General features: G+C 36.5%; 13 protein-coding genes across 13 annotated transcripts; 7 read left to right on the forward strand and 6 right to left on the reverse strand.

Moving 5' to 3' along the window:
- Positions 1-541: 541 nt before the first annotated feature.
- CTF8 (Ctf8p) lies at positions 542-928 on the reverse strand (the record flags this gene model as incomplete). Its single annotated transcript, XM_003956067.1, has 1 exon — positions 542-928. The coding sequence occupies one exon, from the start codon at positions 926-928 to the stop codon at positions 542-544; it is 387 nt and encodes a 128-aa protein (XP_003956116.1).
- Positions 929-1,075: 147 nt separating this feature from the next.
- On the forward strand, positions 1,076-1,804 carry LNP1 (Lnp1p; the record flags this gene model as incomplete). The annotated part of the gene is made up of 1 exon (XM_003956068.1): positions 1,076-1,804. One exon carries the CDS (start codon positions 1,076-1,078, stop codon positions 1,802-1,804), a length of 729 nt encoding a protein of 242 aa, XP_003956117.1.
- Positions 1,805-1,818: 14 nt separating this feature from the next.
- On the reverse strand, positions 1,819-2,343 carry EGD2 (Egd2p; the record flags this gene model as incomplete). Its single annotated transcript, XM_003956069.1, has 1 exon — positions 1,819-2,343. One exon carries the CDS (start codon positions 2,341-2,343, stop codon positions 1,819-1,821), a length of 525 nt encoding a protein of 174 aa, XP_003956118.1.
- Positions 2,344-2,877: 534 nt separating this feature from the next.
- MDM31 (Mdm31p) lies at positions 2,878-4,518 on the forward strand (the record flags this gene model as incomplete). The annotated part of the gene is made up of 1 exon (XM_003956070.1): positions 2,878-4,518. One exon carries the CDS (start codon positions 2,878-2,880, stop codon positions 4,516-4,518), a length of 1,641 nt encoding a protein of 546 aa, XP_003956119.1.
- A 174-nt stretch (positions 4,519-4,692) lies between these two features.
- NVJ1 (Nvj1p) lies at positions 4,693-5,754 on the forward strand (the record flags this gene model as incomplete). The annotated part of the gene is made up of 1 exon (XM_003956071.1): positions 4,693-5,754. The coding sequence occupies one exon, from the start codon at positions 4,693-4,695 to the stop codon at positions 5,752-5,754; it is 1,062 nt and encodes a 353-aa protein (XP_003956120.1).
- Positions 5,755-9,253: 3,499 nt separating this feature from the next.
- Positions 9,254-11,632, forward strand: RIX1 (Rix1p; the record flags this gene model as incomplete). The annotated part of the gene is made up of 1 exon (XM_003956072.1): positions 9,254-11,632. The coding sequence occupies one exon, from the start codon at positions 9,254-9,256 to the stop codon at positions 11,630-11,632; it is 2,379 nt and encodes a 792-aa protein (XP_003956121.1).
- Positions 11,633-11,738: 106 nt separating this feature from the next.
- Positions 11,739-12,707, reverse strand: AIM18 (Aim18p; the record flags this gene model as incomplete). Its single annotated transcript, XM_003956073.1, has 1 exon — positions 11,739-12,707. One exon carries the CDS (start codon positions 12,705-12,707, stop codon positions 11,739-11,741), a length of 969 nt encoding a protein of 322 aa, XP_003956122.1.
- A 944-nt stretch (positions 12,708-13,651) lies between these two features.
- On the forward strand, positions 13,652-14,434 carry RPN10 (proteasome regulatory particle base subunit RPN10; the record flags this gene model as incomplete). Its single annotated transcript, XM_003956074.1, has 1 exon — positions 13,652-14,434. One exon carries the CDS (start codon positions 13,652-13,654, stop codon positions 14,432-14,434), a length of 783 nt encoding a protein of 260 aa, XP_003956123.1.
- An 86-nt stretch (positions 14,435-14,520) lies between these two features.
- On the reverse strand, positions 14,521-15,612 carry HOM6 (homoserine dehydrogenase; the record flags this gene model as incomplete). The annotated part of the gene is made up of 1 exon (XM_003956075.1): positions 14,521-15,612. One exon carries the CDS (start codon positions 15,610-15,612, stop codon positions 14,521-14,523), a length of 1,092 nt encoding a protein of 363 aa, XP_003956124.1.
- A 323-nt stretch (positions 15,613-15,935) lies between these two features.
- Positions 15,936-17,072, reverse strand: PPX1 (exopolyphosphatase; the record flags this gene model as incomplete). The annotated part of the gene is made up of 1 exon (XM_003956076.1): positions 15,936-17,072. One exon carries the CDS (start codon positions 17,070-17,072, stop codon positions 15,936-15,938), a length of 1,137 nt encoding a protein of 378 aa, XP_003956125.1.
- Positions 17,073-17,412: 340 nt separating this feature from the next.
- On the forward strand, positions 17,413-18,231 carry MGM101 (Mgm101p; the record flags this gene model as incomplete). Its single annotated transcript, XM_003956077.1, has 1 exon — positions 17,413-18,231. One exon carries the CDS (start codon positions 17,413-17,415, stop codon positions 18,229-18,231), a length of 819 nt encoding a protein of 272 aa, XP_003956126.1.
- Positions 18,232-18,607: 376 nt separating this feature from the next.
- On the forward strand, positions 18,608-20,575 carry SMN1 (Smn1p; the record flags this gene model as incomplete). Its single annotated transcript, XM_003956078.1, has 1 exon — positions 18,608-20,575. One exon carries the CDS (start codon positions 18,608-18,610, stop codon positions 20,573-20,575), a length of 1,968 nt encoding a protein of 655 aa, XP_003956127.1.
- A 282-nt stretch (positions 20,576-20,857) lies between these two features.
- RPS4B (40S ribosomal protein eS4) lies at positions 20,858-21,643 on the reverse strand (the record flags this gene model as incomplete). Its single annotated transcript, XM_003956079.1, has 1 exon — positions 20,858-21,643. One exon carries the CDS (start codon positions 21,641-21,643, stop codon positions 20,858-20,860), a length of 786 nt encoding a protein of 261 aa, XP_003956128.1.
- Between the last annotated feature and the right edge of the window lie 2,420 nt (positions 21,644-24,063).

Consider the following 24,063-nt stretch of genomic DNA (forward strand, 5'->3'; position numbering starts at 1 on the left):
CAGGAACCAAATTTGTATCTCAAGTCTTCGAGATGAGCAGTAGGTACATCTTTAATGAGCTTGAAGTTGAAATATGATGTCGTTGTATATATTTATGGGGCGGCCCCTCTGTTTGACTTGTCATCCTGGCATTGACCATGAATATACGGAGATTACCTAGCTTACTCGTAGTTATATTGCATTTTTTGGAAATGGATAGCAGCAGAGAACAGCTAGCTAGTCCAACATGTTGGAATTTTGTATTACGGTGAACGAGACATACTGAGGTAGCATGAAAGCTCATTCGTTCTTGTTTACACAATTATTTATGGTCGTTATATAACATGAGGTTAACACTTCACACACGCCACTGCAGTGCATTTTAATATTATCTCTCTTAAATGACCTGAGCCTGTTTTCAACAAGTGAAACTTAATAAGACTTGCAGATCATCATAATGGCTAAAAGGAGCCCAATGGAACGCTAATACTTACACGAATCTCCATCGCATTCGCCAACATATATGCAAATTTGGAACCTTGCGAACATACGCTGCCCAACTTCACATGATAGGCAACGGTCTATCTTTGAAATAAATCTTATATTCGATGATGTCCACCATTTCAACCTTTTGCTCCTCATGATGGAATTGTAGTATACCTAGAGGCGGATCCAAAGCCACTATATTTCCCAATAATCTTTGTTTCTTACCAATAAACAGAGTAGCAGTCTTCTTTTCGTCATCGATTGACAGTAAACCAAACCTTACAGTATCATTATCCTTGTATCTATCGAATCTATCGTCTGTATCGTTCACGACATGTGGCAATTCAAGATCTCCTTGTATTTCCAGTAGCGTATTACCCAGCGGCGTTATAATACTCGTTTGTCTATTCTCATTCTGCAATAATTTAGTTATCTGCAACGTCGATATTGGCACATTTGGCATCTTGTTGGTGTTGTTTTTTGTTATTGAGTTTCTTTACTTAGATATACCATTTATTAGTAGTAGTAAGTCAAAAAAAAAGAGACATATATAGCTCATCATCGCTATTTTCAAATAGATCAAGGATATAAAGGAAACTCACACACAATAATGCTAGCTAGGATAGTAAACTTGGTTTCTCGCAAGTCAAATAAGAATATTGTTGAAAAATATACAGAAGATTTATCCCAGATAACTGCAGAGATTCATAATTTGGACAAAGTTTTACAGAGGAGAGAGAAAAATTTAGCAAGTTTACAATCTAAGATAAACTACTATGGATTAGCAATTGGAATTTTCATTCTTTCATACGTGCACTGGTACAGTTTTGGAAACATATTGTACGTTAGCTTGGCTGCTTTAATTTATGTTGGTTTTCTAGTGTTTATCAAATGGATAACTTATAGGATTTGGCACCTATTGACTACACAGAAGACAAAGAAACTAAGTAAACTGAAGGCAATTCATGCCAAGAAATTAAATCAATTGAAAACTGAGACGAGATTTAACGAGACGAATTCGATTATCAAGAGATTTACTTCAGGTAACGATGAAAATGACGATCAAATGTTACTATTAGATGAAGAGTTAGTTAATAAACAAAATCAATTAACTTTGTTAAAAGAAGAACTATCAAAGCTTCAAAATTCTAATAAAGTGGAAAAAGATGCGTGGTTTGATAAAGTTCTTAATGTCATTGCAGGTGGTAACGAACAAAACAATGTGATAAAACCTATTATTTGTGAAAAATGCCAAAAACATACTGGAGCTTACAAATTAGCTAATAAATCACTAACCTATATATGTCCCCAATGCAATTGGAAATATGAAAGTAAATAAATCTACGTACATTTTTACTTAGACAAAGACATGATAGCATTGACGATGTCACCATTGTGTTCTTTTAAAGCTTTAACAGCCTTGTTTTTAGTGACGTTAGCTTGTTGCATAACTAAATCGATATCTTCCTTGGCTAAATCACCAGCATCGACTTCTTCATCATCGTTGTCGTTAGCAGCGGTAGCATTGTCGTTAGCGGCAGCAGCAGCTTGCATATCAGCTTGAATATCTTCTGGAGATTTAGTAGCAATGTCCTTTTCGCTTGGTAGGATACCACTGGCTTGAGCTTGTTGTTGAGCAGCAGCTAATTTTTGAGTGAAATCGTCAATCTTTGGTTCACCAAAGACGACATAGTTACCACCAGCAGATCTGAAGACTTCTGGGTTGTCAATGGCAACAATTTCGTTGTTCTTTCTTCTGAAAGTAACTCTGATGATACCAGCAACCTTCTTTAAACCTAATTTTAAGATAGCTTCTCTGGCTTTCTTTTCGTTTTTGGATAAAATAGTGACGTTGGCGTTTTGTGGGATAGCAGACATTGTGTGGATTCTATTAAATTGATTAATATGCTGTCCTTAAAAGTGAACCTGTTAATTGAGAAAACTCGACGTTGGAAAATTTTTCTCGTAACGGTTGTCCTCTTAAGAGAAAAAAACAGCATACACGACAAAAAGCACAACGGAAAGTAGCATAAACACGATCTCTGTAAGCATAACACACTGTTCAGTATCCAGCCATTGGCTGTTGGGACACATGTTTGCTCATCGAGGACATTCACCGGTGTAATTTGTTGAGATGCTTCTGCACTTGATTCTCGTGTATTTCTGGGATGCAGAGGCGATGACCTCTTGGTAATACACTCAATTGAAAAGGAGCTACACGGGACAATCGATGCCACTTATACGTCACTTCTTGGTAGAGTCTCCATTCCACGGCGTTTCCAGTATCCGTAGTCCTTATTATGTAGTCATGTCAGCCTTATTGCATTTAATCTTCGCCAATATAAAAAAACAGTTTCTTAACAATCCATATTTGGTATGGAGGAGGACCCTTTCTGCAAATAGAATAGGCTAATGTTTCAAACATGCAGAAGGCTGTTGCCATCTGGAGCAACAAATATACGATCAGCTGCTACTCCTTGTATACGATACAGAAGTTATAATGTAAGGGCATCTTCGCTATTGAGACCCCACAATACAAGATCACACCTTTTTGAAAGGGCAAGATGCTACTCTACCTGGGGTGATGGCAAGAGACCAGATCAAATACATTTCTCTAATGGCGGGATGAATCGTTTCACCAGGTTTAAAACGGGTATACGAATGATATTAAAGAAATCAACAAAACCCTTCAATACTGATGATATCAGTGCATTCATATCATGGATTGTAGTGAGTCACGTCATCTTATTCATAATATCAACAACCACATTTTTCTCAGTGATCATTTACTTATTAAATACGGTCTCTGCTCAGGAATATTTAGCCAAGAAAATAGGTAAATTACTCACTAGGAACAACCCTGAACTCTCAGTAATATTTGAAAATGCCATAGTGCCGAATTGGTCTTCTTCAAAGATCAGGTTCAACAAAGTATTCGTGTCTCGAAGGCCAAATCTATCTAATACAAGTGAATTTGTTAAAGGGTCACAAAAAGACGCAATGCAAAGGGCAACATTAGCCCTAAGTGAAAATGTACTAGTTAATAACAATGACTTTAATGACGGTAATTATACACAATTGGATTTGACCATCGATCAAATAGAAATATCATTGAGCTTCACCAAGTGGTTGAACGGAAGAGGTATCCTGGACGAAGTTGTAGTAAGCGGGATTAGAGGTGTTATTGATAGAACTCATATAAAATGGGATCCCGCTTTAGATCCAGCACTGTATAAGAATGTTCACAAGCCTGGGGATTTTGAAATTTCTCAGTTCATAATGAATGATGCTTTAGTGACCGTTTATCAACCTAGTGGATTTAGACCATTCAATATAAGTATAATCAATTGTAATTTACCTAGACTAAGGAAAAATTGGCTACTCTATGATATTTTAAATGCAAATAACATCAATGGTGCATATGATAATTCAATGTTTACACTACACAAGAAATTAAATGCAAACAGTTCGAGTCTATTGACCAGAATCAGGATAGATAATTTGGATATAGATCATCTAAATGCAAATGATCAAGGTCCCTTTGGATGGATCACTGAAGGTACCGTCAATATGCTAGCCGATATCGAACTTCCCAATCAAGACACTGACGGATTGCAATTCAAGGACATTGTACAGGAATTCAAAAGAAAACTCTCTAACAAGAAACTGGAAGAAGAACAGACTATTCCCAATAAATTTGCCATGGAATTCTTTCTAAAATTGAACAACGTTAAAGCAGAAGTCCCATTATTTACTAGGGAACTAACATATAAAAATAACGCACTGATTAGACCAATTGTGGGGTATATGAATTCCAAAAGAACCTACATTCCTATAAGATGCCGCGTAATCAAAGATATCAAGGATTTTGAAGGAGCATGGACAGTTTATGATTCGCATTTGATGTATGATTTGAGTTCAAAAGTTTATGATGCCTTCGCAACCTACGTTGCTGATGAAGAAAGACGATCTATAAGAGTCAGAAGAGTGACATTCTGGTCGCTACAATTGTTTCTACAGATGATATTGATGGGACTAGCGACTATTACTTAACTTTTCGTAAATCATGGAATAGTTTGCATTATGCGATCATTCGATTTTTTTTTTTTACTATGTAAATACTTCTAAGCAAAATACAAGTTTTGAAGAGTAAGAACTACCTTGATCAAGAGATATAAAGTTTCAAAATACAGCGAAGTAAGCTTGTAATTATACTGAAGAATATCTATGACACGTGCTCCTGTGGTTAGAAGTGGTCTTTCTTTCGCTGCTTCTTATGTGATTGTTAGGGGTGTCAAGCGATTTGTAGAAAACCATGTACCTGAAGAGTGGTTATCAATAAAAGATCAAAAGGAAATCGAAGCTACTGAAGCATTAAGAAAAGTTGCAGAGGTTATACAGGCTCAGCTTCCCCCTATAGCAGAACTTGAGTTAGATGATCGAAATTCAACTGGATTAAAGAATGTTTATCACATTTTCATGAGAAAGATGCTAGCTTTAAGACAATACGAAATTGAAATTTACGTGTTTATTATCTTTGCTCTCATAATGATTCCAGCGATTGTCTCATTCTGGTATGGGACTCGTTCAAATAGGAAACATCTTGACAGGGATTCGGATGACAAGGGAAGTAAATCTTATAACGTACAAGATATGAGTGAAAAAGAACTGAATTCAACACCTCCAAGTAGCAAACGTAAGACAAAGAAAAATAAACGTAAGGAAAAGAAAAATAGCAATAAAAAGACAAAACGTGCGGATGATTCGACAAATGAAAACTCTCCCAGTGGTAACAAAAATACGGTACGATCTAATCCCAGTGATGACAATGGGAAAAACAGGCTTTTTCGTGAACCTCATAATCTACTTCTTAATGATGATGCTAGTAATGCTAGCGACTTTTTGGATCATATCAATGCTGTTAGCAATTCTTCTGGTAACAAATCTGACAACGTTTTGGGAGATGAAGACACTGACGAAAATACTCATGAGATTAATGACAATGAACTAGATAATTTAGCCAAGTCATATATCATCGATAGGGTGCGCGAAAAGGAAGGTAGTATACCAAGAGAGTTTCCCAAGTTGGAATTGTCATCTCCCCTCAATGATGGCTTGTCTAACCGTCCTTTGAGGTCATCATCTCAAACAAGTGCTGGAACAAATAGCCTTGATAGGGCACGCCACTCTAGGACACCTTCCTTCATACAATTCTCACCGACAAAGCAAAGCACTCAAAGCGTTCAAGTAGATAAAAATAATGCCTATTCACAGCCTTTTAGCTTTTAGCTTCTACCCAATGGATAATAGGCCTTCGTTTTTTTGTTATTTATTGACGTAACCTACTGTTTAATATAAACTACCTCGAATTTGATAACCTTGTTTTATATGCCTTCAAAATTCTTATATTTGTTCAAGAAGTTTACTTTTTTGAAACATGACAGTAATGGAAGGCAAAAGAGGTAGTTCTATTCAAAGGATGATACCAAATACGTATAGACTTTGAAATTTTGCACATGATGAGAACTCACTCTTAGGCTCATGAAACGGGTGTAGGAAGCATTCTTTTAATGAGAAAAGAAATTTAAGTCTGGCGAACTCGAATTGTACTTCTTTGCTACGTGATGATTATTTTACACACCTGTATTTGAAAGAGCTCAATGTAAACTCATGATTGAGGTGTCCATTACCATCACTTCTCAGATTATGTATCTTTACGACCAAATAGAGTACAATCATTTTGTATACTCGAGATTCAATAGTAACTGCTACAAGTATTAATAACCTATTAGCCACAATATAAAGAAAAATAGCGACTTTTCAAGGTAAACTACATATAGAATTATTTTTTCTGTTAATAGTTACAGAAAATCTGTACTTGTATATCCAGAAGTGTTCTAAGCCATCGCTATAATTTAGAACGGTACACCTGCTAAGGAGATTATATCTCATGTAAAGTCAAACCACTATTTGTTGAAGTACAAGAAACCAAAAAATTAATGAACATTTGGTTTCTACAATGCACTTGTTTCTGTCAGATAATATCGTACTGATCAAGAGATATGATTATAAATTCCGGCCCTGTTTTAGTTCTAAATAGTAAGCCTATTATGAATATATTCCAAGTGACTGTGGATTATTTCATGGGATCATTTTGCGCTTAAAGGCCTGTAAACACTAGGTGACGTTTCATTCATTCCCTATCTCCAATATCACTTAAATAACAATAAACTAAAAACAATTGACACTCATGTTCTTTTTTTAATAACGATGAAATAAAATCTCGAACATAGAGAGAAGAATTAGTTTACTTCGATGCTTAGTTTTGAAATAATAATTTAATACAGAAAATATAGTCAAAGCAAGAAGTAAGGTTTCTTGTTCATTATATATTCATTAAACAGAAATTAGTCATTAGCTGGAACTTTTCAGTTCCGTATAGAAAACAAAAGGATAAACCCATGTGCACATTTAGATGTGCCAAAACGTTTCTCTTCATTAACACAACTAAGGGTTATGTGTTCTATTATAATAAGATGGCCTTCTAACTGGCTCGAGTATGATACGAGATCTATTTGTTGGGATCATCTGTTCATCTAAAATGCTAGAAGAATTATGAGCAATTAAGGTATATTCACTGGCAGCTTTTAAGTCAGGCGAAACTCCAGCAAAAGTAGCTAAATTTTCACAGAAGTTGATATCCTCAATATACTGACTATTATTAAATACTCCATAGCTATTTCCTGTGCGTCAAGCACCAATAGCCGCATCAACGTAAGGTCTGTACCCATTTTGGGCGACAATAAAGCCGTATGTAGAACTTGCGTCACCAGTGACAGATTCAAGATAGAAATAATTGTTAATACCATTTCTAGCAGGAAATTTAGCTCCATATCGTAGCAGGTCGACAGACATTACCTCAGAAATTTGTGAACCCCGGAACACTCCTACAATGTACCCATCATGTGTTTGTTCTATTGCTCCGGTATTTCCTCCACTACTAGTAGTAATGGCGTTAAGTGTATCCAAAACTGCATAATCAACACCAACCAAATTGGTGTTGGGTAAATCACCATCCCAATAAGCGAATACTTAACAAATGTTCGTACTACCTCGTTTACAAAGTTTTGAGCCGTCACTAAAGGACGCGGTTTGATCTAGAACGATGAATCCCGTATAAACAATTTAAACAATTGGAACTAAAAAAAGATAATATTAGCAAAAACGTTTTTATACGTATTTTCTTTTTGAAATTGAAGTGTAAATCGAAAGTGACGCTATTAGCCATTGATATTGAATAAATAGATGAATGTGTGGCTTATTTGATTGCAAAATATAAGTAATTTGAGTACTTTCTGTTGTGTAAAAAAACATAAACTAGAGCAAAGCACTAAAAAAACTGTGGTACCATAGACTTATATTTATATGCTTTGACCTCAGTTGTCATGGTATTCACAAATATTCGTATTTTCAAAAGTAGAACCTCATTACTTGCCGTCGAGTAGCTTCTCCGATTTATGAGCAGCTTGGTAGTAGCGACAGTGCGTTTTGTCTCTCAAACGTCCAGCAATGAGAAGTCCTTCATTAAGTAAACATTCATTGTGCAAGACCAATACTGCGTGCTTGTCGTCGAGTGTTTCACTTGAAGCACTCTAAAGTAAAGTCAAATTTCACTAATTTTTAAAAGCGGAGGCGGCGTTCCTGAGACCACCGCGTACCATTTTAAAGTTACTCCGATTATTATCATCATCATCGCGTAGATCACTCAAAATGGTTAATTACAGGCAATTCTAACGAGGAACCTTACTGAATTGGGCAGGTCGAGTTTGTGAGGCTGCACCGTTTCCCTGGAAGCACAGAGTGACTTAAACTTTAACTGATATTTACGGAAGTGCCACCCTTACGATATTTTAGGGAAAGAAATCTCTATACCAACACAGAATGGTTGCCTTTGTCGACTACTCAGATGAGGAGACATCTACGTAGTTGGAGTCGCAGAAGGGGAGTGGAGGTCATTCGAGGCAGAAGTCCGAATTTGACCGTTTTTTGTTCCTGGACAAGTCGTTTTTCGACAGTGACTTTTTGGGAAATCGGAGAGATATTCCAGGATTTCCAGAGAACTCTCGATGAGATATCAGAGTCCTATGGTGAGGATGGAGGACTGACAGAAAAAGGAGCGACTGAATTGTTCCACTGGATTTCCACACAACTTTAAATGATGAGGGTCCCTATCTTAGTTTTTCTTGGAGACAGAAGCTATGCCAGTTATTCTCATAGTGACAGTGTAATGGGGTCCAGATAAATCAAAGCAATTTTCATGGGCGAGCTATCAAAGGTCAAAACACTGAGTAAATCACACTTCTGTACTATTCCTTCAGAGAAACATACACAAAGATTTATAATTTGGTATGAGGGGCCTAGTACTAGGGCGTGAAACCAAACTCTTAGCTTTTTTTGTTTCATTTTCTTACTGCAATGACTTATCAAAGGCATGGCGAAAATCCTGAGAAGTGTCCTTTCTCAATAATGTACGAATTTAGTCGCAAATAACTTCATTTCTTTGAGTACAAAACTTGTTGAGGCAAGTGGATGTGAATAATTAATCATCTCAGGTTTTTACATTGCATTACTTGAAGGTACTGAAGACTATGAAATATGACGGCTTTGTTACCCGGCCTCTCACTACAGAAAATTTTTTTATTCGTGATACAATCATAAAAATCGCATCTCATCGCAAATTGAAACTAGGAAGAAGATAGCTGAGATATCTGCGAAGGGACTACAAAGAATGGCACAGGCAATATTACCTATTACCGTCATTGCCAAAAGGCTAGAATTGACTTCAGGCTATGAATTTCACACCATTTTGAAAACACTAACGTCTCCAGAATATGTCAACGAACAACTTTTAAAATCCGAGCTAAATTTGTTAAACACAAAGATTTTGAAGTTACTACGCTCAGGTACTGATTTCGACGTTTGGAAAGGTTGTCATGTTGCCGCTGTTGTTTGCGCCTACAATCCTTTAATGCTGGTTTCATATGGGGGTCAATTCCTGTCCGCCATATATTCTAAATTGGAACAGAAGAGCAACTATTACTCGGTGGATAGAGCTACCCTCGAGTCAAATACTTTACTTGAAACTTTAATCTCAAGCACATCCATTTTAATGGATTTGATGAGGAAGAAGCCCACTTTGTCCAGAGAAAGTTTAGTACCAAAACTTAAGGCAATTATTCCAACTCTAATCAATCTATGCCAAAGCTTACCAAAACTGTGCTTGCCTGTCTTGAAAACTTTGCTATTAGAACATTCTACTACTTTCAAGCCTTTTGCTAATAAGTATCGTACAATCCTAACCGGATTGATTACTGGATACTATGCCCGCTTGGACAGAAACACGCAATTATTAATTTCTGATAATTACGCATATTTGCACCTCATCAAAATACAAGCCTCTCAATCCCAAAGTGAGACTGATGTTCACCACAAGGCACATCGTGATGAAGCATGGAGAATGGGTTTACTTTCAATTTTGCTTCAATTCAAACCAATAGTAGAAATATGTGGAAATATCCTAGATTTTGATCAAGATAGTGACTTAGTAAAGTTGATTCAAAGTCTTCCTCGTGATTTATCTAAGGAAGACGACAATGCAGATCCAAGGAAAAAACTTATGGACTTCTTACCGGGCCTAAAAATCGATTTCAATGACGCATTGACACTGAACGATATTCCAGCCCGTTTGAACCTTCTAGTAGATTTGCTATCGTCCTTTATCTCATTACCAACTCCGTACCCAGTTAGAGTTCCTATTGGTGCCATTAACTCAATATCCGAGGTTTTAGTTACAATGACACAGAAATATTTACCAATTAAACGCGAACTCCGTCGTGACAATGAATTAACTTCCGTCATTAACCACATTTTACCTTGCATTCAATCCTGTGGTATTAACTTATGGACAGTCCTATTAAACAACTATGGTAAATCATGCCTGTCATTTTCTGAAAATATTTTGGCCTCATTGAAGTTGTTCATCCCAGTGAAGCCAAAATCAAAAGATATCGACATTGCCACATGTAAGTTACTAAAAACCGAATTTTTGAATACGTTTAAGTTAATAAATCTAATTTTAATACATTTGGGTCATCAGCTTAACGAAATCGACTCTATAAACCAATTTATAGATATTTCATTAAAATTAACTGAAGATGACGAATTGGTAGACTCATTTTACAAGAACCAACAACAATTGAAATTAAAGAATAGCTCTACTGTCACTAACATGTCACAAAAAAAGAATCAGAAAAAGGATTCCAATACAGGCGCTTTATCAGATCTGTATACTCATCCTGATCGATTCAAGGTTTCTACATCGATTGAATGGTACAATGAAATTAATAAATTTTTGTTCCATATCTTAAGTTACTGGAAGTTACCTTCTTCTCAACAAGTGAAAATTTTAAGATATATTATTTCAAAATCATTAATCTTGAAAAGCAAGTTAAATTACATTCCAGAAAGTTTTGTGAAATTGTTGAGACTTGTTGTAATCAATCCTGGTAATGAACGTATTTCTATTTTACCAATTGCAGTATCCCTATTGAAAGATTGTAGCGATGAGGTGTTTGATTTAGCTATTCATCCTAGATTGCCAATGTCAATCATTCACAGCGTTACAGCTGCTACTGTTCATAATAATGAGTATCTCGAAGTTACTGAAGAAGAGCCAACTGTCACTTCTAAATTTGAAATGTCCAGTTCAATATTAGAGGAAAAAGAAGTGATCGAGGTTCCAAAATCTGTAGCGAGAAGTTCTGCTATGACTACCAAGAGCAAAGTTCATGCGGATCCTTCTTCCAACCATAGAATCACTGAAGATGTGAAATATGAGAAAAGCGTACTCAAAACTTACGTTAATAGTGCTGTAGGAGAGGATAAAGTCAATAACGTAGCTTCGACAAAGAGAGCAAATAATGAAGAAGAAAAACAAGATTTTAAAAGAGCCAAGGTTGAAGAGGGTGCTTCTACCAGCAATATCGAAGTTGTAGAAGGTGCCATTAAGGTACAACCTGAAAAGCAGGAAGAAAGTGGAGATGACGAAGATTCTGATTCAGATTTTGAAATTCCTGCCATCGAGCTCAGCGACGATGAAGATGAATGAGTTAAAATACCCATAATACTGTTTCATTTTCTTCCAATCATACATAACATTAGATTAACATAATTGTATATTATAAATTTTAAACTCCACAATAAAACAAATTTTCTTACACCATAGTTGAAATTTTCTCTACTACAGCATCTTTAGTCTCCTGTGACAATGGCTTTGGACCGCTCATATATTGACTAAATAAGAATCTACCGACTAGAGGCTCTGTGACGAGACCCAAATCGAAAGTTTCTTTTGTCTTATTATTATAGTAGTAAAACTGAAGAGAACCATCTGCATTCAATTCCATGACCAAATCATCATTTGGGGAAAAAGAACCCTTCTTGCTGTAACCCTTTCTTAATTGATCAATGCCTTTAGATAGAACTTCTTTATTGGCTTCAGCGTCAGGATGATTCCACAAAGTCTTGATTGTACTCTCTCTGACGAAAGTCAAATTGGTGGATTTGATGGGTGTTAGCTTAGCACACATTCTTATTCCACTATCCAGTAGATTTCTAATCAAAACAACTGATTTTACAGGATCTTCCAAGGCAAGTTTTACGTTCTCAGAATGTGATTTCTCTGGATCTGTATCAATAAAAGTCTTCTTGAGGAAATTTGAATTTAAAATTTTAGGAATCAATTTCATATCCTTATCAGCCGCATAAATGGCCAATCCATAGGCTTTAAAATTGATAAAAGTCACCGATCTAACACCGTGACCCAGAAGAGAGTAGGTAGTCTTTAATGGGTACTGTGAAGGGCCAATCTGCGCCAAAAAAGGCTCGAGCTCTTCCGTTACACTAATAAATTGGGGTGCTTTCTGCATATAATTGTCACGATAATAAATATAACCCCATGCCAAGGCTGCACCAGATAATACTGCCAATGTTATTTTCTTTCCAGACATGGAAGAAGGTCTGTCGTTCATAGACTCGTCATTAGACTTGGATTTCACCGAAGAGGCTGGTTCCGTAGTACTTGCAAACCTTACCATGGATGCTCTCGTAAGTGTTTTGGTGGTCAACACCGGTGTCCTCTTAAGAAGGACATTTCTATTATTATTAAGTAACCTGCTTAGCATTCTCGAATCAGTCTACTCGAATCAGTCTAGGTCCAATAGCTGCACTCTGAGGAAAAAAGTATTAGTGATGTGACTGAAATGTGTCTATCCCGTATTATGATCCTCTCTCGCCTCTCACTAAATCATGAAAAAAAAAAAAAACAAGCGAGAGGTATAAAATACGCAGAAGAGGTGTGCTTATCACAATATGACCAAAACCAACACAAACGTCTCAAATGTTCCGCTCTTCTTCGAGGACTTCTCTGATGGTCCTTCCATCAACCACTGCATTAAAATGATCCACCTGTTGCTTGGCCATTTCTTGCAATTGTTTGAAATGCTCTTTCCGTACCACTTCAAACTGAGCTTCCGTCTCGTTAACTGGATCAAAAAAGCGCCATGTTAGTATGACTGAGGGAGGGGATACCAGTGACAAAATCTGATGTAAAAAGAAAGAAGTATCTCTAACATACGCTTCGAATCCAATCGCTCCAGTAGTTTCTTCTTCAAGGCTCGCCTTTCTTCAATCGACAAGGCCATGTCAATATTCTTGTTCGTATCAATCTTTTGTTGCAGCTCTTCTTCTAACTAATTGCAATTTTCAATCAGTTCGTTTTCTCGACGCCAAAAAACAAAAAATCAAAAAAAAAAAGTGAAATTTCTCGGCTTCGCGTCGTCAGAAAAAAAAGTTATATTCAAATCGTTTGGAACGGAAATTTCACCTTGTTTTTTTCCAGCAGGAGGGAAGTAACCCATTTTGCCACCGCTAAGAATTGATTAGCTGTGATAATGTGAAGTGCAGTCAAACCATTTCTTAGTTGACAATCCCACATTAATCGAACATATTCTCTACACTTGTACCAATTAGTGCTATAATAGGTTACTTCGTTCAGCATTTTTTTCAATTTTGATTTTACATTTTTGGGACCTTTTATATCAGTTAGAACAATCATCCCCTTTTGATAATGGTGCTAGAAGCAACAGTTTTGGTCATAGACAACTCAGAATACTCCAGAAATGGTGATTTCCCAAGGACAAGATTCGAAGCACAAATTGATTCCGTAGAATATATTTTCCAAGCTAAACGTAATAGTAATCCCGAAAATACAGTTGGTTTAGTATCATCTGCTGGTTCAAATCCAAAAGTTTTATCCACATTTACATCAGAATTCGGTAAAATCTTAGCAGGTTTGCACGACACAATAATCGAAGGATCTATACACCTCACTACAGCTATTCAAATTGCAGCATTAACTTTGAAACATCGTCAAAATAAAGTTCAACATGAAAGAATTGTCGTATTCATATGTAGTCCTATCACAGATGATAGGCAAGAATTGATTAAATTGGCCAAGAAATTGAAGAAAAATAGCGTGACAGTAGACATAATCAATTTTGGTGAAGTTGAATCTAATACTGAAATCTTGGATGAATTCATTCAAACGGTAAATGCAGGCCAAGAAAATAGTAGTCATTTATTAACAGTAACACCAGGTCCAAGATTATTATACGAACATATTGCATCATCACCAATTATCCTCGAGGAAGGCACTATGGGTGTTCCAGGTGCTATGATGGGTGGATTTGGTGACGATGGTGCTAACTCATTCATGGACTTCGGTGTTGACCCATCTATGGACCCAGAATTAGCTATGGCTTTACGTCTCTCTATGGAAGAAGAACAACAAAGACAAGACAGATTAAGACAACAAGAACAACAGAACCAACCTAATGAAGAAGCTAAATAAAATGGTAATTTTTTTTTAAAAAAAAATTAGATTATATACATCATTTTATATAAATATATGGCCGAAAAGTAAGATCCATGTACTCTTTATTTAGCTAATCTTTGAGCAGCTTTGATAACATCACCTAGAACACCAGCTGCGGTAACAGCAGAACCGGCACCTGCACCTTGAATGACAACTGGATTGGTATAACGTTTAGTCTTGATAGAAATAACATTATCAGAGCCTTTTAATGAGGCAAATGGATGAGAATGCTCGTATTTTTCAATACCAACAGAAGCAGTCTTAGCTTTCAAATCAACTTTACCGATGAATCTTAATACTTTATTTTCTTTAGCGGCTTCTTCCTTCAGTTTTCTCAATTCATCATCATAGTTTGGTAATTGTTCTAAAAATTCTGGAATAGACTGAACAGATTCTAATTGCTTAGGAACTAAAGAATGAACAGGGAATGCACTTGGATTTTCGATTGGTAAACCAGAAATTCTAGCCACAATAGTGACCTTTCTAGCAACATCTAAACCATTTAAATCGTCTCTTGGATCTGGCTCTGTGTAACCTAATTCTTTAGCTACTTTAACGACATCTGAAAATTTCACGTCATTCTTAGAGTCAATCGTGGAAAATTCGTTGAAGATGTATGATAAGGTACCTGAGAAAATACCTTCAATTTTTTCCACTTCATCGCCAGTTTGGATAATTTCTCTTAGGAAGCTAATAATAGGCAGACCAGCACCAACTGTAGCTTCATGGTAAACTAAACCGTCTGTTTGTTTACCTTCAAATAATTGTTGCCAGACTTTGAAATCGGATGAAAAAGCTTTCTTATTTGGAGTAGCAATGGAAATACCATTCTTGACAATTTCTGGGTAGAAGTCCGCAATGTATGCGCTTGAAGTGTTATCAACTAATATAACAGGCAAAGGTGACTTCTTTAAAAAGTCAATAGTTTCAGGCAATGTCATAGTTTTATCCCCTGAAGCTGCAAGAGCTGCTTTCCAGTCGTTGTTCACAAATTCTAATGGTTTGAAATCTTTGGAGATCAATGATTGGTTGGCTTCAGCAACTAGTATCAAATTATATGATATAGATGTTTTCATGTCGACAATTTGGTCCAAAAAGGAGGCACCAACAACACCAGCACCAATAACGGCGACATTTACAGCTTTACCGGACATTTTCAATGGAAAATATTACACTTCTTCTTTACAATGCCAAGAATTTAATATGTGATAGCACTCTTGCCATACCGTTTTATATAATCAATTCTCTCGACCACACTAAAGAAAAAGTTTCTATGCGTCATTCCTCAATACTTTCCAAAAAAAAAAAAAAAAGAAAAGAAGATACAAAAGAGTGGAGACCCATGCACCTCACCATATAAGCTGAAATATATTTCTGTATACTTCTCGATCACACTGGAGATGTTGATGCAAGCCCGATGAAACAGTTCAAAACGTACCATCTGTTGTCAATTTCTTACTAGATGATGACTACAGTGTTAGTTCTTGCTGTAGGAGGCAAATGCATCTTTTAGAACTGGCACTACCTGCTTTCTGCTTGCAGCAAGATTCAATTGATTAAACCTCTTGAACTTCGACGTTGTGTTGGAGGCTACAACAGATACAGGTTCCAATTTTAATTCTTCTGAAATCTTGCTGATCAGTTCGCTTTGTAACTCCTGTTCGTCAGAAATAAATGCGATTTCTCTCTTAAATTGAGAGTCTTCCGAGAAGGAGGTCATAAGAACGAGAACATCTAAGCTATATTCACCTTTAAATTGAATACAAGCTTGAAGAAGTTCTGGATGCTGTTCCTGTAACCATTGCAACGGTTTGACTATTGATGCTACTCCCACAGTTACGTTTTCTTTGCCGTAATCCATGCTAGAGATGAAGTCAAATTGTTTATAATCCTTTCTCAGAATGTCTCTCACAGAGAGCCCATAAATGTTGTTTTTTGCATGCTTCAATTGATAGAAAAATGAGTCCTTCTCAAAATTTGGCATAGCTTCTTGATATAATTTTAACATTTCTAGATCTTTAGATTCGACTTTGTATTGGAAGTTATTCGTATCGATAATAGCAGCACCTAAGCACAGTATTATAACTTCCACCATTTGCGTCAGATCATGATGTAAATCATAGTACCAGTATCTGAACACTAGCGATGTACAACTACCGCAGGTTTCAATTGTTCTTGGATTAACATCTAGATACAATTTTTGGTCCTCGTGATGATCAATTATCCCAATGACGTCGTCTATCAGGGATTTCATACCATTCATAACGTCATTATGGTCAACTAGTACAGCTGCAACAGATTTATGGCATTCTGATTTCCAGAAATAAAGATCTTCAAGGAAGAACAATAGATCAGTGGTGATGTTTAGCTTGTCCAACACGAAGATGACATCTCTTCGCAACAGTAAATCATTTTTCGGTATGCTGATAACGGGAAGTACAATTGAGTTGTCATTGGCATAATTCAAATATGAATATGAAATTGCGCTTGCAATGGAATCAAAGTCTGCTGCTTCGTTACCGCAGACAATCTTCAAAGAATTGGACTCTTTTAACAAACTTGGTACATGAGAGGTTTTCAAGGCCCTCAGGAAGTCCTTCAAAGTCAAAGCCATCAGACGTACCCGGCAAAATTGTACTGGCTTTCCACTAGATGAGCTTATTATACTTTTTTTTTGGTCCCGCACAATTTATGTTCTATCGATGCGCTTCATATTGATTAATATGCACCAAAGTCAATAAGAACAACATTGTAGAGGTTAACAATCCAGTTACTGAAACATCTTCGTAGAATCGAATTCGTGAAGATAATCTACGTTTACATTATCCCGGTTTTTCTTTTTGAGAACTTCAACGGAGACTGCAAATAAGACTTCCAGTGGAGAACGTGCATTATTTCAACATACTGTTTTGATCAAGATCTTTAAATAAATTTTTTATCACTACTGAAAAAATATGTTAGTCAAACGTATCATTAATGGTAGCCGCCTATGTGTGTTTTTTAATCCTGTAAGAACAATTGTAAGCAACAGTGCAGCTGCCCCAATAGCAGCGACAACGACACCTGTTAAAAAAACAATAGTAAGCAAGAGCAGCACCAGTACTAAAAGTTCGTCACTGGGTTATTCCACAAATTTGACTAAGAGCCTCAACGGTAACGCATTGGGGAAAAAGAAGGTATTAGCTGAAGACGGCACTGAACTCATGCATGAGGCTGAAAATATTGCTCGAAGATCTGGTGTATCTCAGTGCTTTGAAATTGATTGGTACCAGTCCTGGCATGGACTTGGCGTTCAGCCATTTGAAGCAAAAGTACAGAAGGAACTTTTGAAAGAGTTGGATGCAAAGGATATTGAAATCAAACCGGATGGATTAATATACTTACCAGAAATCAAATATCGTCGTATTTTGAATAAAGCTTTCGGTGCAGGTGGATGGGGCCTTGTACCAAGATCTGAGACCATAGTAACGAAAAGCTTGGTGACTAGAGAATATGGTCTAATTTGTCATGGCCAGTTAGTCGGTGTAGCTCGAGGTGAACAAGATTATTTCAATGAGAACGGAATCCCCACAGCCACAGAAGGCTGTAAAAGTAATGCATTGATGAGATGCTGTAAAGATTTAGGTATTGGCTCTGAACTATGGGATCCAGTGTTTATAAAGCAATTCAAAGAGACCAACTGTGTTGAAAAGTTCGTTGAGCATATAACAACCAAGAAAAAGAAGAAGATCTGGCTGAGAAAAGACAGAAAGGTAGAATATCCATATAAATAATACCACACCGCTATATTTTTTTTTTTGGGCCCAATTTCTTGTATATACTTTTTAGCCTCATTACGACTTCTATTCAAGTCAGATGCTAAATCCAAGAAAGAAAGTGATATTAATTACCATAGTGTGGCCTGATCGTAAAATCGAAGCTCTCTTGTGGCCGTTTAATTTGTATTTGTATGCTAAATCTTAGCATTGTGGATCACCACGCACGTTCAGCTATAGAAAACACAAATGTGGGAAACGAAAGCGAGATCAGCAAGTAATTAATTATCACAAAAAAGGTTATGGTAACGGCGGTTATAGTTTAGACTGTTTGATTGTACACAGGGATAGAGTATATAGGGACAGAGTACACATATAGCTAGTTGTGCTACAGATGGTACTTATTCGATGGATAGTACTTCAGGTAGTGCTTTTTGTTTTAGGTAATAGTTTTTTGGTTCCTTTCAATGCAGTAGACCAAAGCTCTGCAAAGTCGCGGAACGCTCATGATGATCATGACGATAGACGGAATAATCATGATGATAGACGGAATAATCATGACGATCCTGACGACAGGTCTCGAAGACCGTGGAATGATCCTGACGACAGGTTGCGAAGACCATGGAATGATCCTGATGACAGGTCTCGAAGACCATGGCATGATCATGATGATCATGACAATAGGCATTCTGACATACACATAAGAGACCTTACGATGGGGCAATTGAACTTTATTCATACTACTGATACTCATGGATGGTTAGGTTCCCATAGGTTGCAGAGAGACTATGATGCAGACTGGGGTGATTTTATATCATTCCTAGAATTGTTCGACAGGAACAGAATGAATGAGTATCAAGATCTTCTCATCATTGACACGGGTGATAAGCATGATGGAAATGGGCTAAGTGATGGTACAAGACCCCTTGGTATGATAAGTACACATATTTTCAATCAAGTTGATTACGATCTCCTCACTTTAGGTAATCATGAATTATACACGCCAGAAACGGCTATATTCGAGTACTATTCTACTGCCATGTCCAAAAAATTTAGGCATAAATATATATCTAGTAATGTTGAATTCCTACATGACAAAAAAGACTATGTCCCATTTGGGAATAAATATGTCTACTTCGAAACTCCAAAGAACAGACTAAGAATACTTTCATTATCTTTTATTTTTAACGTTAGGAAAAATAATCCAAGAGTAAGAATAACAAGACCCATAGATGAGCTGCAGAAAATTTGGTTTCACGAAATGATTGAATTATATCCAGAAGACAGAATTGATATTTTAATTGTGATTGGTCATCTGCCTTTGGTTGATAGTGAAAATAATGACTTAAGCATGATTCATTCGTATCTCAGGAGGTTCTATCCGAATATTATAATACAGTATTTTGGTGGTCATACTCATATAAGAGATTTCATTCAATTGGATTCCAGATCCACTGGACTACAAAGCGGTCAATATGCTGAGACGTTGGGATTTTTATCAATTGATGATGTCCATAATGAATCACCAAGATTTTCTAGAAGGTATATTGACTTTAATACTAGATCATTTAGGCATCATAGTAATACCGAACATAGATTAGAATCTGATAGAGGACACAGAGTTAAACGTATGATAAGGAAATTGAGAAGGGAACTGAATCTAGATGTAAGATATGGTTACGTTCCAAGAAACTATTATATGTACTCGAGACCGATTGATGCGGATGATAATATTTATAATTTGATGAGAAGAAGAGTCCTACCAAGATTAAGATCAAGAAGAATCAAGAACTCAAGATCTTATGATAGATTTATCCTACTCAATACAGGTGCTATTCGTTACGATCTTTATAGAGGACCATTCACAAGGGATACCGAATATATAGTATTACCTTTCAGTAATACATGGAAATATATCAGACTTCCTCTTTATATTGCACGAAGAATTGAGGAAATCTTAAACGGAAGACAATCAATAGTATCTCTACCTCCTCCGACAAATTTCATCAGACAGGCAACATCTGAATCATGCCCGACAATTGTATCGCCAAATTATTCTGAAGGTTATACAACAGAGGATGATTATGGTTGTGATGGTGATGATACTCCTCATAGAACAGTTTCCCGTCATCATATTCCCAACGTCATTCAAACTATCCAATTCACATCAAACGAACAATACTTGACTGATGACGATATTGTTCATTTCATTTTTTTTAGCTACCTAGAAAGGGATGTCTTGAGGGCCATCAACCTTATTAATAAAGAACCTTCAAAAATATATACTGAATTTGACAGTCAGGACTATGGCGGCCAATCTGCCCAAGAACTTTTAAGGGAGTACATCAGAGAAATCTCATAAAAGAATTGAATATTTTGAGAAAAGGTGGATAATGTCACAAATAATATTCCTAAACAACTATTTTTTACTTCATAGAATAATAATAATAACAATAAATAGCATTCAAACAGCTACATAAAAAAATGAATGACTGTCTGAAATCGAATCGATATTTTAATTAATCTTTGAATTATTTTTTTTTACAAAAGTGTTATATATATATTATATTATATTTTGACAAATTTTCTAATTTGAAATTGCACATGAGAATGCATGAAAATAAAGTTGTTATGGTAATTGAATTTATAAACCTTGTTGAGCTCTTCTTCTGTCACGTTCTTCAGCAATGGTTAACTTGATACCCTTACCCTTTGGTAAAGAGATCCATGGCTTACCTGGTTCACCGATAACGAAGACGTTAGATAATCTGGTGACGAAAGTGTTGTCTAAGGAGTCCTTAATGTGAACTAAATCGAAACCACCATCGTGTCTTTCCTTGTGAACAATGGTACCAATTCTACCCAAGTTACGACCACCGGTAACGTAAACTAATTTACCAGCATCGAATTTGATGTATTCGGAAATCTTACCGGTAGCTAAGTCAATCTTAACGGTGTCGTTAATCTTGATGTTTGGGTCTGGGTATCTGATGGTTCTACCGTCGTGGGTAACAACGTATGGAACACCTTTCTTACCTAATTGGACCTTTCTGACTTTACCTAATTTGTAAGAAGCTTCTTCGTCGGTGATACGGTGGACAGCAAATCTACCTTTAACATCGTAGACTAATCTGAAGTTTTCGTTAGTGGCTTCTAAAGTGATGACATCCATGAAACCAGCTGGGTAGGTAGAGTCGGTTCTGACCTTACCGTCAACCTTGACGTGACGTTGCATCATGATAGCCTTAACTTCACGACCGTTTAAAGCATACTTTAATCTGTTTCTTAAGAAAACGATCAATGGTAAGGATTCACGTAACTTGTGTGGACCAGCAGATGGTCTTGGAGCGTAACAACCAGATAATTTGTCTAACAACCAATGGTGTGGAGCTGCTAATCTCTTTAAATGCTTCTTTGGACCTCTAGCCATTTTCTTACTTTTCTATTATTTCAACTTAGTCACTAGTTAATAAGAAAACTTGTAAACCTACACTATAAAAACTACTTAATAACAAGCAAAATTTCCATTAGTATGCATTACAATCATTGCACTCTTCCAGATTACCATGTGGAATCTCGAGCCATATTGGTGAAATTTTCCGCATTGCGCACTAACGTTAGGATGTTGAATTTTGCGTGTATCCGAATTTTTTTTGCGTCAATTCTCTGAAATATTCTCTTTGATTGAAACTGTCATTTTTTGGAATTTTTCTCTCAAAAAACTCCAATCCTTTCCGAGCATAAAATGTATGGATGTAAAGAAAAACAGTCAAACAGGTGATAGTAATCAGAGGAATAGTGACGGCATTGAAAGTTGGATTGTCAATGGCAAAAATTTATGGGTAATTAGGCAACTACCCATTAATCTGGGTAGTTGAAGTGTCTGTTCTTGGTACTCCACAAAGTGTCTATGTAGTTGAGCTGCACTTTATTCAGTTCAAACCAACTCTTGTTGGTAACAGAAAATTCGAAAGTATCACTGGAATATTTTGCTACTGACGTAGTCTAAATATATAACTCCAGAAACTAATGCTCTTGATGGTGATTCCTAACGAAAGTAATACTTTTATTGATATCAATCGGATACACATTTCATAAGTTTTGCAGTTTGTTCATTATAACGCCCAGTTGTAATTGGCAGCTAGATGCCGGATAAAATCTACAGTACGACCGAACTATCACATGGGTTTTGGCGTATAAACCCTTTTTCCGAAACAATTGAGGTATGTATTCGATTCATTCTGGTACACTCTAAGGATGTTCGTATTCTTTTAAGTCATCTTTTGTTGGCGCTTGCTGTCTTCAAACGGGGGGAAATATACATGCTACAATTTTGCCACTAGTCTATAAAATATATTGCGAACAATTATAGGGACCTAAGATTCAAACATTTTGTGATAGGTGGATACAAACGCGTTTAGAGGTACTTCATCAGAACGGTTGTCACTGAAATTTTATGCCTTTTGATGACGATTTACTATAAAGAAATACTATCCTAAAACTTCATTGAAAATGCCAAATGTATACGTACTATCCAACAATTACTCTCACTTTGATTCTGAATGGGCTAAACATGTCGCGAGTAGAATTGGTTCGAGTATAGTTTTTGTTGGACTGCAATAAAAGTTCGCAATTAGCAAGTAGTACTAAGAAAGCGCTTTAGATTGCGAAAGAGTACCTCGCACTCACTGAAATAGTTCCCTTTGTGAGGGGCTCGAATGCCAAGCAGTGATCCCATGAATATAGCACTCACATAACTCGTAGGAGGAAGAGATTGACGTACAGAAAATATGAAGTGTTAAAAGTATAATCTTAAGCCTCAAGCCCCATACTCACAAATGATCTTGGATGCACTTGCTAAATAGTTTAAACTACCACACATAGGCAGTAGAAGACATGAAAATACTCTTTTTTCCGTATGGCGTTTCAAGTGAAGTACATCCACATGTAGTAATAATAGTGGACTACATTTAGTAGCTACGAGAAAGGTTACTCCGAATAGCGATTCCATTTACGCAGTTGACCAAGAACCTCATTAGAATTGAATGTAAATCACTATTTCGGGATATATCCCGTCATCGTGATAATCGGAGTAACTCTGAAATCACACGGCGCTATCAGCCCCCCCCCGCTTTGAAAAGCAATCTTACTACTAGATAAGATGTTTTCAAAAACATTTTGAGGTACATCGAACTAAGACCCATAGATTCTAATGGTACCAAGAATAGAGGCTTAGTTGAGGCACAACTTGTAGAGAGTTGAGGTTCGAGCAGTAAGGAATTAGAACAGTGGAAAAAACTAATAAATCGGTGACAACCTTCCAAAGTTGCTAGCATTGAGGTTCATATGCTAATGAAGAGGAGGCTATCTAACAGGCTCTTTTTTAAACATATAAATAACTAACTTTATTCCCAGTTCTCACTGATATTTCCATTCCATTTTATCTATAAGCTAGCTTGTAAAAGAAACATACTATTGCAAATCCTTAATCGATAACGGTTTAATGATTTCTGAATAGTTATTTGCATTTACATTTTTACAAAGTCCATTATTTTATTATTTGAAACGAAATATTCCTCAGATGTGGGTTCTTTTGGTGTTATTCTTTCTCGTCCAAACCGTCTTTTCTGAGCTTACTCTTCCAGATGCCCCAGGTTATTTGCCATCCTCTCAAGCTGACTGTTCAGAAGGAACTTTTATGATGACTCACGAAGGATTCGCTTACTGAGATGGTGATTTGCCTAATGATAATGGTAACGATGTGTTAAATGCTTTTGCCGAGGCCATTATTGCTGTTGCTGAAGGGAGCGGGAACATTCAAGCGTACAAAGCAGCTGACTCTGGATATGT

The sequence above is a fragment of the Kazachstania africana genome, chromosome 2 (genome assembly GCF_000304475.1).
Source record: "Kazachstania africana CBS 2517 chromosome 2, complete genome".
In the NCBI taxonomy this organism is placed as follows: Eukaryota; Fungi; Ascomycota; class Saccharomycetes; order Saccharomycetales; family Saccharomycetaceae; genus Kazachstania; species Kazachstania africana.